The sequence below is a fragment of the Rhinolophus hipposideros genome (assembly GCF_964194185.1).
Source record: "Rhinolophus hipposideros genome assembly, chromosome: 10".
Lineage (NCBI taxonomy): Eukaryota > Metazoa > Chordata > Mammalia > Chiroptera > Rhinolophidae > Rhinolophus > Rhinolophus hipposideros.
In genome coordinates this window covers 68937475-68951936 of record NC_138056.1, presented here as the reverse complement: position 1 = coordinate 68951936, position 14462 = coordinate 68937475, and the positions used below count along the sequence as shown (strand labels likewise).

The following is a 14462-nucleotide window of genomic DNA, read 5'->3' as shown; positions in this document are numbered from 1 at the left end:
TGATATTGGGCTATGTGATCTTCAAGGTTCTTTCAAATTCATCTCCTTTGGGTACCACCTGAAATAAGGATGCATCCTTGGTTTCAATAATACTGAAGCAACCAATAGCTCACAAGGGTTATTTTCTTTATTCCATGATGTACTGCTTTGCTGTGATATCCAAACATTTATTGATTCCTACACCCAGTGACTAACTCCTATCCCCAGATTTTATATCAATCTAACAATTAAGTAATTTGATTTTGGTTTGATAGACAAATACCACACAACTCTAATTTATTTTTAATTCCTACAGCCTTTACTGACTGGCAGTTCAAAATAGTATTAATAAATCATCAATCTGTAACTAAAGAGCAGGATCTTTCAGGAACATTTGCCAGTTGCAGACTGTGGGAAGTCTCAGAGGAATATTTGTCATTCTCACAGTTACAATGGGACACAAGTGCGGCCATTTGAGACAGCTTGGCTAAGGACTGAGAAAGAAAACATAAAAAACAGCAAAAATGACTTTATGAATTGATAACTGGTACTTTCTTACTTGTAATAAACATATAAAAACAGAAAAAAATTACTTAATGTCTTGATTCCCTAATAGGATTTGATGGAGAGCAACAAAAGAGGATTTGTAAGTGCTATCTGAAAGAGAAACAAACAGGAACTAAAAAGGGCAGGAAATTGAATGTGTTCTTCCCTCCCACCTCACCACCAGGTTTCAGATGAGTCTGGAAAGGTCATTCACATAATTATTACAGTAACTGGTTCAAGGCCTTTTGAGTACAGCTGATCTGATTGTCTGTTAATGGCTGCTAAAGCAAGATAAGGAACATGTAAAGTAAAAAAATAAATCTGCCTGTAACACTATTAGCTTGCAGGATTGTCACAGTAGATAAACCAATGTTGCTTTAAAGCATATAGCTTTTTTATTGTAGAATAACCCCAAGTTTGCCCTTGTGCACAGTCATTTAAGCATCAGTGACCGAATTTCACTTCTTTGTTGTTGGTGGCTATGTAACATATCTGGAGATCTTTCTGGGGTCTGCATAAGGTCACATGATGAAATGAGACCTGCCAGAAAACTGTAGCTAATATAATGTGGTCAGAATTTTCAGGGCCAAGACATGTGAAAGGCATCCGGAGACTTCTGTCTGACTAAACCAAGGCAATAACGTACCTCCTGTTACAAGAAATGGAACAAATTTCCCATGCCTGAATTAAATTCAGTAAACATATCCAGCACCTGCTGCACATAAAAATAGGAATTCAAAAATGTATCACAGTAAAGAAGGCAGATATACAAACTAGCCCAACAGAACAGGCTAAATGGTAAAATAGTGGTGGTCACTAGTTCCAAAGGTAAGAGATTGGATGATCCCAAGCAAAGCAGACAAAACGTAACAGAAAAGTGGCATTTGACCTAAGCCTTGAAGCCTGAATAGGATTCTAAGGGCAAGATATAGTAAGATCTTACTTAACGTCATTGACAGGTTCTTGGAAATGATGACTTTCAGCCAAATGACATATAATGAAACCGATTTTATCATAGGCTAATTGATATAAACAGGAGTGAACTTCCTACCGTATACTTCTGGTCACAAAAACATCACCAAACTTCTAAATAAAGACCCCAAAGTCTTCTAATATTAAACATTGAAATAAATGTGAGCTATACATACACTTAGAATGATTAATAAAAACAAGTGAGTTAATTATTTTCTATTACACGTCTGTTATATTCTGCTGCAGCAGTGCATGGAGAAACCATTTGATTTTTGTTAAATTGTGGTTTAAGTAGAGGTTTCTTTAAAAGAAAACTTGTAGCTTGTAGCTTTGCTATTGACTTTTTATTTAACTTCAGATTAGGCAGGTTGGTGAGGCTGTGTAATATTAAAAGATAGTAAAATTCAATAACTTAAAATCATTTGTCTTCTGCCATTTTTCCTTTAAGAATACAGAAAAAGTAACACAGCGTATATTTTTAAATTATTTGTGCAACTATGGTTATATTATTTACATACTCTAAGTTATAAGAGCTGAACATCTATAAGGACAACTATATAAAGATAAGCATACTTTTCAACAGAGTAAAAATGTAGTTTGTGAGCAGTGGAACAGTATGCTGACATAGTTTGGAAGTGTGACTCTAACAATATAAAAAAATTACCCAGTTTGGCCTATCAGAAGTACAGAAGTACATGATTATGTCAAGGGTCAGAAAAAACTCAAGAGGAAGAAAATCTGCCATTATTGTCATTTAGTCTTAGTTTATAGTTGAAACAAAAAAGATGGGCAGTAGTGTGTGCTGCTGCTTATGCAATGACTAAGACTGGGCTGCAGATGATGTGATTAGATTCAGCTAAATGTATGAAGATAGAATGGCCTCTCTTTGAGAACAGGGACTATGGAAATCCATGGAAGCTAGTACATTTCCGGGCACATAGTTGATTTTCAAAACCTCCAGACTTATATTCAGTTTTAGGTTCTTTCAAAATACTTTAGCCCATGTACATTTACAAGATTAGTTATGCAAAGCCTAACTCTTGATTTTTGATTCCTTTGTATTAATTAATAAATTATTTTTCCTTGAGAAAGGAGGTGTATCTAGGAAGATATTTCATTCAATGATAAAATTGTGATTTCTAACAAGAGAACTGGGTTACCCCAGTAAGGTGTGGAGGAGGCAAAGGTGGAACCAGCAAGACTTTTACTTATGATCTTCTCCTTCTTTGTCCTTGAAGCCATTATTGTATTAAATATCACTCCCTGTGGTATATGTTTTCACTCTGCCTTTCACCCTAGTATTTAAATATGATAAATCTCATTCTAAACCATATTCTATCCCTCAAAGGAAACACACAAACCCTTCCTAAGGATCAATAAAGAGAAGCTTTTTGGGGGATTGTTTTTGTTAAATACTAAGTATAACTTGAACAAGATAAAAAGCTTGGAGAATAAAATCAAAAGCAGAGAAGTCGTAGGTCTAAGAGAGATAGATACTGCTGGAGCTAGGAAAGAATAGTCAGGAAATGGTGTGGATAAGAATACAATTGTAGCTAGGTCCAAGATGGCGAAATAGGTAAATACTATGTCCACTGCCTCTGATGATCACATTAAAATTACAACTAAGTTAGACAATAATCAACCTCAAAAAACACCAGAAAACTAGCTGAAAAGAACCCCTACAACTAAGGATATAAAAAGGCCACATTGAGACTGGGATGTTGGGCAGAGACATGGGGGGGGGGCAGACCCTGAACCCAAAGGTAATGGTTGAACATTGGAAGGTACACCTCAGCAGCAGAGATACCCGCTGAAGAGTGAGGGGTTCTAGTGCCACACTGGGATTGCCAGTTCAGGTGTTCTGTGCTGGGAAGAGGAGTCCCTATAACATGTGGTTGTGAAAATCAGGGAGGATTCTGTCCATCCCAGTGAGATGGAAGGTGGCTGGAAATTTAGTCATCCTTTTAAATGGCCCATGCACAGACTCAGTTGCTTACAAGCACTCACCCTGGGCTCGTGCAGAGGTGGGGCAACTTGGGATGTGCCAGAGACATACAGGGGAAGATTGAGTTGTGTAATTTTAGAGAGAGGGTTACAGGGATCACCGCATTTATGTCTGTATGGAGCCTATCTCACATGCAGCCTGCAGGAGGGTGCCATCTTTCCTATGTCGAACCCTCCCCACAGGGGCAAATCTGAGGCTGCATTGGTCTAGTAAATTCCGCACACACACAGCCCTTTAGTCAAGTTAATGTAGAATTGCCCAGGGATCTTTCATCTCCTGGATGTTCAGTCCTGCCCCACAGGACTGAAGCTGCAAGAGGCTTCTATAGCAGTGGCTGTCCCATGGTGGCCTGGGAAACTTTTGGTGGTGGGTGGTAAGCCCCAGCTTGGGCTACAACCTTTCTTGGGGTCTGTGGGCCCAAGCTGAATGGTGGCTGCCTTTGGTAATCTCTGGGCATTTTGTGGACTGGCTACAGGATCAGTACTGGCACAAGAACTGAATCTGCATTAACTTTATGAAACCACCAACCCCATCTCAGTGACTCCCTGGGATCCCACTCCACGCAATTCAGGTGGCCTCACTGGGCAGCACCATATCAACAAGACCAACCAGTCCACCTAAAGAGGCTCTTTTAGTGGCTGAGCCTCATGGGCAGCCAGCAAATGGCAACATGCCTTGAGTGTCCTGGGCCTTTTGCTAAGCTGCCTCAGGACCAATAGTGGTGGCAGCAGCCTTGGTTCACAGCAAGGCCACCCCCACACACCTCTAGTCCAACATAGGCAGCAACCAACCCAATGTAGTTTTGTAGCTCCCAGGCTGATCATACACAAGGCTGAAATTAGCCTGCATGGGAGCCCATCCCAAGAAGCAGCAGAAACAACACTCCTAGAGGCCAGTCTCAGACCACACCAAAGCACTACTTGATTAGCCCAATGGCACACCCAAATGGTGGTCTCAACAGGCACAAGAGCCCAGTCAGGCAAATCCTGCTCTGAGGGGTCAGCCTCCACATATCAGTTCATAGTCTGTAGGCATAGCCAATCCTCATAGCTAGTCAGCCTGAGAGTCAGCCCCACCCACAGACATGTCAAAAGCATTCAACGCTCAATGACAACAGGAAAATACACACAACACAGACAAGGAACACTCCTGGAACATGTGCACAGATGATCAGGGAGACTGCACCATTATGCCACACAGGACACAAACTACATAAGGCCACCCAGCAAAGACTGAGAGACATACGAGATCTACCTAATACATAGAAGCAAACACAGATAGACAGTCAAAGTGAGGAAACAAAGAAACATGTCCCAAGTAAAAGAACACGATAAAATTCAAGAATAAGGACTAAATGAAATAGAGGCAACCAACCTACCAGAGATAGGTTTCAAAACACAGGTTATAAGAATGTTTAAAAAAACTTAGGGAGGACTTCAACAAAGAGATAGTAAGCATAAAGAACATAGAAACCATAAAAAACAACTAATCAGAAATAAAGAATACAATAACTAAAATGAAGAATACACCAGAAGGAATCACCAAAATATTAGATGCAGCAGAGAACGGAATCAGCAATTTAATAGAAAAGGTGGCAGAAAAACCCAATCACAACAACAGAAAGGTAAAATAATAATAATAATAATAATAATAATAATAATAATAATAATAGTTTAAGGGACCTTTGGGACAACACCAAGCATAATACCATTCGCATGATAAAAGCACCAGAAGGAGAAGACAGAGAGCAAGGGATCAAAAACTCATTTGAAGAAAAAGTGATGGAAAATTTCCCTAATCTGGCAAAGTAAATAGACATACAAGTTCAGGAAGTGCAGAGAGTCCAAAACAAGAAGAACCAAAACAGTCACATACCCAGACACATTATAACTGAAATGGCAAAGGATAAAAGCAGACAGAATCTTAAAAGCAGCAAGAGAAAAACAATTAGTTATTTACAAGGGATCTCCCATAAGACTGTCAGCTGATTTCTCAACAGAAACTTCTCAACCCAGAAGGGAGTGCCAGGAAATATTCAAAGTGATGAAAAGCAATGGCCTATAACCAATACTACTCTACCCAGTAAGGCTATCATTTAAAATTGAAGGAGAGATAAAGAGCTTTCCAGACAAGAAAAAAACTAAAGGAATTCTTTACCACTAAGCCGTATTACAAGAATATTAAAGGGACTTTTTTTAAGAAGAAGGAGAAAAGCAAGCAAACAAACAAAACAAGTTGAAAAATATGAATAATAAAATAGCAATAACTATGTAACTATCAATAATTACTTTAAATGTAAATGGATTAAATGTTCCAATCAAAAGGCATAGGGTAGTTGAATGGATAAGAAAACGGGACCCATGCATGTACTATCTACAAGAGACTCACCTCAGATAGAAACATACACACAGACTGAAAGTAAAGGGATGCAAAAAGATATTACATGCAAATGGAAATGAAGAAAAAGTTGGGGTAGCAATATTTATATCAGAAAAAGTAGATTTTAAAATGAGATTATAACAACAGACAAAGAAGGACATTACATGATAAAGGGATCAATTCAACAAGATGACATAACCCTAGTAAACATCTGTGTACCCAACATAGGAGGTCCTAAATATGTAAAACAAATGTTGACTGACATAAAAGGAGAGATCAACAGTAGCACAGTCATAGTAGGGGACTTTAATACTTCATTGACGCCAATGGAAAGAGTTTCTGGATGGGAAAACAAAAACGAAAGTGTCCTTAAATGACACACTAAATCAGATGGATTTAATTGTTATTTTTATAGCAGCAGAATATGCATTCTTTTCAAGTGAATATGGAAATTTTCCAAAATAGACCATATTTTAGGCCACAAAACAACTTTTGATAAATTTAACATGATTGATATCATATCAAGCATCTACTCTGAACACAGTAGTATGAAACTAGAAATCAATTACAAGAAAAAAACTGAAAAAATGCACAAACACATACAGGCTAAATAACATGCTACTAAGCAATGAATGGGTTAAAATAAGATCAAGGAAGAAATAAAAAGATACCTTGAGACAAATGAAAATAAAACACAATGTCCCCAAATCTATGGGACACAGCAAAAGTATTTCTAAGAAGGAAATTCATAGCAATGCAGGCGGATAGCAAGAAACAAGAAACATCTCAAATAAGCAATCTAACTTTATACCTAAGGGAAATGGAAAAAGAAAGCAAAGCCCAAAGTGAGTAGAAGGAAGGACATAATAAAGATCAAAGCAGAAATAAATGAAAGAGAGGCTCAAAATACAGTACACAAGGTCAATGAAACCAAGAGCTGTTTCTTTGAAAAGAGAAACAAAATTGATAAAATTTTAACCAGACCCAGAAATAAAATAAAACAAGAAAACCCAAATAAATAAAATCACAAATGGAAAAGAAGTGACAACAGACACAACAGAAATATAAAAAATTTGAGAAAATACTATGAGCAATTGTATGCCAAGAAATTGGACAATCTGGAAGAAATGGATAATATCCTAGAAGCATACAATCTTCCAAGGCTGAATCATGAGAAAACAAAATCTGAAGTGACCAATGACTACTAATGAAATCAAATCAGTAATCAACAAGCTCCCAATAAACAAAAGTCCTGGACTAGATAACTTCACAGGTGAATTGTACCAAAAATTCAGAGAAAAATTAACACCTATTTTTCTCAAACTATTCCAAAAAATTCAAGAGGAGTGAAGGCTCCCAATCTCATTATATGAGGCCTCCATCCCTGATTCCAAAACCAAATAAAGATATTACAAAAAAGTAAATGATAGGCGGATATCCCTGATAAACACAGAGACAAATAACTACAACAAAATATTAGTGAACCGAATTTAGCAATATATTAAAATAATCATACACCATGATCAAGTGGAAGTGGGATTAACTACTGTTAGGCAAGTTTAGTTCAAAATCCACAAATCAATTAATATGATACACCACATAAACAAAGTGGATATTAAAAATTGTATGATCATATCAATAGATGCACATAAAGAGTTTGACAAACTCCAGCATAGATAAGAACTCTCAGCAAAGTGGGAATAGAGGGAACATATCTCAACATGATAAAGGCCATACATGACAAATCCAAGCTGACATCATACTCAATAAGGAAAAGCTAAAGGCATTATCCTTAAGATCAGAAACAAGAAAGACAAGGATGTCCACTTTCAACGCTTTTATTTAACATAGTACTGGAAGTCCCAGCCACAGCATTCAGACAAAAAAAAGAAATAAAAGGCATCCAAATTGGAAAGGAAGAAGTAAAAATGCCATCATTTTCAGATAACACGACTTTATATATGGAGACCCTCAAAGAAGATTCCAACAAAAAACTATTAGAACTAATAAATGAATTCAGTAAAACTAGCACGATACAAAAATCAATATTCAGAAATCGGTTGCGTTATTATACACCAACAAAAATTATCAGAAAGAGAAATTAAGAAAACAATCCCATTTACGATTGCATCAACATAAAATACCTAGGGATAAATTTAACCAAGGAAGTAAAAGACCTGTACTCAGAAAATTATAAGACATTGATGAGAGACATTAAATAAGATATAAATGTACATACCAAAAAATGCATACACATTTTAAGAAAGGAAAAAAACTGTATTAAAATTATGCTGATGGTAACCACTTTGAGCACCTCTTGTAATTGCAGAAGTCAAACGTGACTTGTACTCATCTTTTGTTATCAATATATATTGAGTATTACAATTTTAATATAGTCAATAATATTGTAATAACTCTGTACAGTCAGATGGGTAATAGACTTTTTAGAGTTATCACTTTGTGAGGTATATAAATGTCCAATCACATTGTTGTTTTGTACACCTCAAACTAATAAAAAAGAGAATGAAACAAACCAAGATATGATTAATAAAAAGAATACAAGTATAAATTTGGACATAAATAGGAAAAGATGAGAGGGCTAGAGATACAGGTGTGGAGTGGATGTAGGTGGATTCGTTTGGGAGAATAGGAGTTAGTCGAAAAGCTTTATGTATAAAGAACCTATTATTTATTATTTATTTTCTGTTATTAGTAGTTGATTGGATTAAATAGGCACATTATTTCAGAGTTTGTTCATTCCTTCAACAAATTATTTCCTGAGTGCTGTCTACGTGCCAGGTACTGTGTTAGGCACTAGGATATATAAGTGAAAAATGATTCCTGCCCTTAGGGGGCTTAAAACTCAATGAAGGGGACGTGCTGGTTATTCTGTTTGCCTTCCTTTTCTGTCACTCTCCTCTTCTCCCACACTTTTTGCCTTGCTTTGTGTACAGCCAACTGCATCCTTTGGGCTTGCAAACTGGCTTCTGTTTGCCTCCAGTCACAGGAGCCATAAGAGATCAGAAGACATGCAGTAAAAGAAGTGAGGATATGAATTTCTCTATGCTTTCCTTGGTTATGTTGTTTTAATGCATCTCTTCATGACGACAGTGACTACAGCTCCTGTTGGGTGTCTACGGGCCCACTCCATATCTTCCCATTTCTGCTTCTGATGACACTATCTCCCCCACCCTTGCTCATTTTGGCTTACGGATGAGAATGACTTCTTGCTATCACTAGTCTACTAATGCCTCAGTTTCTTTTCTTGATCCTCTTAACTCTGCTCACAAGTCTTTAATTTGAGCCTTTACTAAACTCTATTGAACCATCTGAGTTGTATCCTGTTTCCAGCTGGATTCCTGACTGATACAGAGACATTTTTGAAAGTAGACAAACACACAAGTTTTAAATAATTTAAAAGTGTATTACTGTATTAAGGGTTATGAAGAAAAAAATACAAGTATTGAGATAGAGAATGATAGGGTGAGTTAGATAAAGTAGTCGCAAATGACCTCTTGAGAAGATGATATTTAAGTGATGCTAGAGGATAAGTAGGAGCCAGCACGGAAAGAACAGGGACGAGTGTTCCCAGTAGAGGGAACAGCAAGTGCAAAGTCTTGATAGAAAAGAACGTGACATGTTCTGGGTTATAATACCCTCTGAGGAATACTTGGTTGAAACACTCCACGTGGACAGAATGAGTGGGAAAATCAGTTTTAGTAGCAAAGTCTTGACTGATATCTATTAACAAATAGTAAAGTTCTTGGATAGACAAAAGTTCACCCGAGAACCATGTAATTGTTAAAGTGGCGAGCAGTTCAGGTGAGCTGTGGGAACTCAGCAGATACTCAGCTATTAATTTGAAATTTCTGTGGTCATGTTGAAATGCAATCATTTTCTACTCCACCTAATTATGTGCTGTAAAGGCATTAACATATGTAAAAATGTTATTCTTTGACCTTATTTACTTTCATCAGAATGGTAGGTTAGTCTTTAGGTAGAAATAGATCTCTTCTTGGCATTTTAAGAAAATCATAGCATTTTAAAAAAATCACTTGTGACACTTCCCAGAAGAAATATCAAATGAATAACAGAGACTCTTTTGTCAGAGACTGTGTATCTTCATCTTACATTTAATTAATTAGTTAATTAATTAATCTGGGATAGTGTGGGGACAGGGAGTAGCAAAAAAGGAGTGGAGAAGTTGGAGAAAATAAATCATTAAAATGACATATTTCGATTGTTGGATCCTACCTACGACGAAATGATCAATTTATTAAGCATATTTCAAGACTTCCAAAAGCAAACACATCTAATAAGCTTGCCTGGAGAAATTTCCCAAATTGTTTTTTTCTCTATAAATCTATTTCTCTAATTTGTTTTACAATATGACCTCTCTTTGTTTGCGGCCTTAGTGCAAATACTGGCATTTAAGGATTATTTAACTGTAGGGTATACTAAAACCTTTGGCATAGAACCAAAATAAATTCCTTTGTATTTATTAGAATTAAGCTGCTTACTCTGGACATTTCCAGGCATACTGGACACCACAACATGGTAAACGGTGAAAAACAAGACTTTTAAGGTATTATTCAATTATGTGCATTTAACTAATATCTTTGTGTTTGCAAGGCTTCCTCAGTTATCTACCCAAATACCTCCCAATTAATTTTAAGTTCTTGAAATATATTTCTACTCATAGTCATCTTTTACTTAAAAGAATGACCACACACTATTTATTTTATTTTTAGTTTATTATGATCCTGCTTCTACTTAGGTTTTAGTAGAATTGCACATGCATGTTATTTCAAACTTTGTTGAAATTAGAAAACATAGTGTTTACTATGTTCATGCCCTAAACTTCTTCTTACTAGCTAATTTTCTTATATTTACTAATATTTTCCTCACCCACAAACTAAACATACTTTAAGCACATTTATATAGCATAGTTTATCTCTAAGTACTTTATAGTTATGCTGTGGGAGTAGCTCAGCACAGCTGAAGTTAAATGATTAGTAACTCTGATAGAGATGTAGTTATGCAAATTATAATTATAGAGTCTAGAAAGGGCTCTGAGGTCTTATCACCCTTCAAAAACCAAACAAACAACACTGTTTAAAATAAATCATACTACTCTAATCAAATACAATAAAAATTCCACTCCTGCATCTATGCCCAATACTCATATTGTAAACATCACTGACAAGTGATTATATATCATGGGATTTAAACTCTCAGAAATAGAATCACTAAGTATAGCAGGTATTAAAGTATGATATAAGTCATCTTTCTGATGTGGGGAATAGTTATATGTTGTACATATTGACAGCTTATGCTATCATGTTATTATTTCAGGAGATACTGAAATAATCAATTGGCTCACTGTAATTATTATCTTTATGATTTTCATATTCTTGTCTTATTATATCTTATCAGAATCTATATACATGAGGAGTACATAGCACCTTATCCTTTTTTCCTCTTTTTATTCACTTTATTGCTGAATAAGATTTAAGAATAATATTGAAATTTTTAGACACTTAAGCAGAGATATAATGATCTTTCATTTAAAGAAGTTTCCTTTATATTAAAATAGCAAAACTACATATATTATTGTTCAAAGAAATGACTAAAAAGATAATGATTATTGATTATTTTGTCAATTCCCATTTGCCCCCTTTAAAAAAAATGAATAGACATCAAGGAGATTCTGGAAAAATAAAACCTCGTGAAATAAATGATTCAAAAGTAAGTTAAGTCACATTTTAATAAACAATTGTGTCTAATTATGGAAGAATATGTACTTACTTGCCAAGTGCAAAGCACTCCATCTTAACAGTTGTTCCCTTAGCAGCTGTAACTGTAAAAGGAAAATGGACCTCAATTTTCGGCTCGTATTCTCCCATCACACCTAGGAAATGAAGAATAGCCTTTAGCATAACATGAATGTCACAATTTCTTTTCAATTTTGGGGATGGTTACATTGAAAATCACTGTGGTTTGGTTGTTAATGTCTGTTTGATGACTGCTAAATTTTTGATGTGTTGAAATAAGTACATTTAGACTTAATCATCATGATGAAATCTTTGTCTTTCCTTAAGAATTGGATTTCATGTATATTCATATATAATTAAAGTGTTAATCAACACTGATAGTTTAGGTATTGATTATATTACAGAGGAAATAAATAACTATGAGCATTTCCCATGCTACATAATTGTTGGTTTTCTAAACAAATGTAAAGGTATCCAAACTTTATCAATGTCAAATGAGTGAACACTTATGTACTAAGTGAACATATATTTATTGAATATCTATAATATGCAAGCATTTTGCTAGGCATTCATTGTGAGCGTTACAAAGATAAATCAGCCAAGGACCGTGTTCTCAAGCACTCTACAAGTGTATTCTTAAACAAAGAAACAACATTTACTCAAGTATGAAACAAGAGCTACATGTCAGAATAATTGTAATGTACGATAGAAAGTGATGAGTGCCATAAATGAAGTATCCTTAAAGTATTATGTGCATTTGAGGGGATTATAAGGGTAGTTAGGATTTGTATAGGTAGGGAAAAGATAGAAGAGAAAGTAAGTGGGATTGTAGGAGCAAAGACAGGGAAATGGGAAATCACCAGAAATAAAAATATCAGTTTTTCTGGCATGTTGGAATGTGAAGGGAAATGATACTAGGCAAATTTGGAAACATAAATGGAGGGCCTTGATCAAGTGAGACATTCAAACTTTAATCTGTAAGTAATCTGAAGCCACAGGAGTTTTAAGTAAGGGAAGGACATATGTGTGTGTGTGTGTGTGTGTGTGTGTGTGTATTTACACACATATATATGAATTTGAGAAGAGACTGGTAAATCAGTTACATTATTTCAATAATGCAAGGTGGAAATAATAATGGCCTGGACTTAAATTATGGTAGTAAAAAAAGAGAAAAGACAGTAAATGGGAAAAACCATGACAGAATGAAACTTGGCCACAATATGGTGCTCTGCATAAAGGTATGGGCCTCACCAATAATAACACTGAGGTTTTGAGCTTGGGGAGTTGGGCGAAGTTAATGAAAGGAAAAACACACACACACACACACACACACACACACACACACTACAGTAGGAAAGCTGATGACTTTCATTTTAGGAGTACTTAGTTTGATACCTATGAGATATTCAGAAGAAAGGATCTGACCAAATAATGCAACAAGAGAAGGAAGCTCGAGGTGAGTTCTGGAGAAGTAATCTGAACTTAGTATCATCATTTACAGATGGCAGTTGAAGCCAGGAGATTGGACAGGACTTTCACCCATCAAAAACCAGTGCACTGGCTGAGGCCTGATGAGTTCCAGTGCTAGTGCCCTCAGGTAGCTATAGAGCTAATTTCCTTCCAAAAACAAGTTTTAGGAAATCCCTATGTGTAAAGCACCACAGATGACACAGTTATGAGTTAGCACAGATGCTTCTCTGAGGAGCTTGTATGTGTGTGTTTGGCAGTGTCTGTATTTACATACATATTTGCATGTATAGGTCTGTGTGCGTATATAGCTCTGTGTGTATGTCCTTTGTGTACGTGTTTGGAATGAGAAAGGAGAGGAGAGAAAGAAACCCAGACAGAGTAAGATAAATGGTCTAAGATATGCAGCTAAGATGCACTTGATATGTAAAGGCAGAAAAGTTTATCTTTAACATAGAAAATCTGTATGCCTGCGTTCACTGATTGATTGATTGATTGATTGATTGATTGATTGATTGATTTTAGATGAGCTTTAAAAGAAGAATGTGGAGAACTTTAGATGGAAATTGTTTAAGTTCACTAAGGACAGAAAGCTTATCTTTGCTTTTTATTTTATTTTTTGTGTGAAGCAATCGCATAGAGAAAATATCACTGGCTTCTGGACTTGCTCTGCTCATGACTAGATGGTACCATCTCTGACAGGTCAGTGACCTCTGTGTCTCATTTGTTAAATTATAAAGTGAGGGCATAGAAGATAATTACCATTAATGTAATGTTCTGTTCTAGTAGACTAACTCCCTCGGTTTCTTTCTAGTCTTAGGTTCACTGTGCACCAAGAGCCTGTCATTTAGCATTTAGCAAGTGAACTGACTGATTAGCACTATCCTCTCAGAACAGATGGTTATGCGTAAGCACTACTTCTCTATCTCTTTCTCAATGATTTCCTCTTCTACCTCTTGTTTTTATGTCCTCCTCCTGCCCTCTCCCCACACTTTCCAACTTCCTTTGTTTATTTTCTCGTGTCTTCTTTTTTCCCTATGTCTCTCCTGAATTGCAAGATGTGCCCTGCTAGAGACACGTGGCTGAGTATATCCAATGATGAGAAGTTTATCCCTAATGCCTCTTAACTTGTAAACCCCATATGAAGACTTCTGGACATCCGGTCTAGTGACCTTTGCACACCTGAAACAGGTCCTAAAGTCAGTTTCTGATCTCTCATCTGCTTTTCACTTTGATTCTGTAATATTCTGTTTCTTGTCTGCCTGTTAAGCGGATGATTTAGTAATACACAATTTACCATAACGCTTACCTAAAGCCCAATATCCTTATTAAACCCAATA

General features: G+C 36.0%; 1 protein-coding gene across 1 annotated transcript in view; it reads right to left on the bottom strand.

The window, feature by feature from the left end:
* Window positions 1-14462, bottom strand: part of CNTN5 (contactin 5) — a 1322225-nt gene that overhangs the window by 321963 nt on the left and 985800 nt on the right. Inside the window, exon 9 of the mRNA XM_081062322.1 lies at window positions 11690-11792. Coding sequence (XP_080918448.1) covers window positions 11690-11792 — 103 coding nt within the window. The remainder of the gene's footprint in view (window positions 1-11689; window positions 11793-14462) is intronic.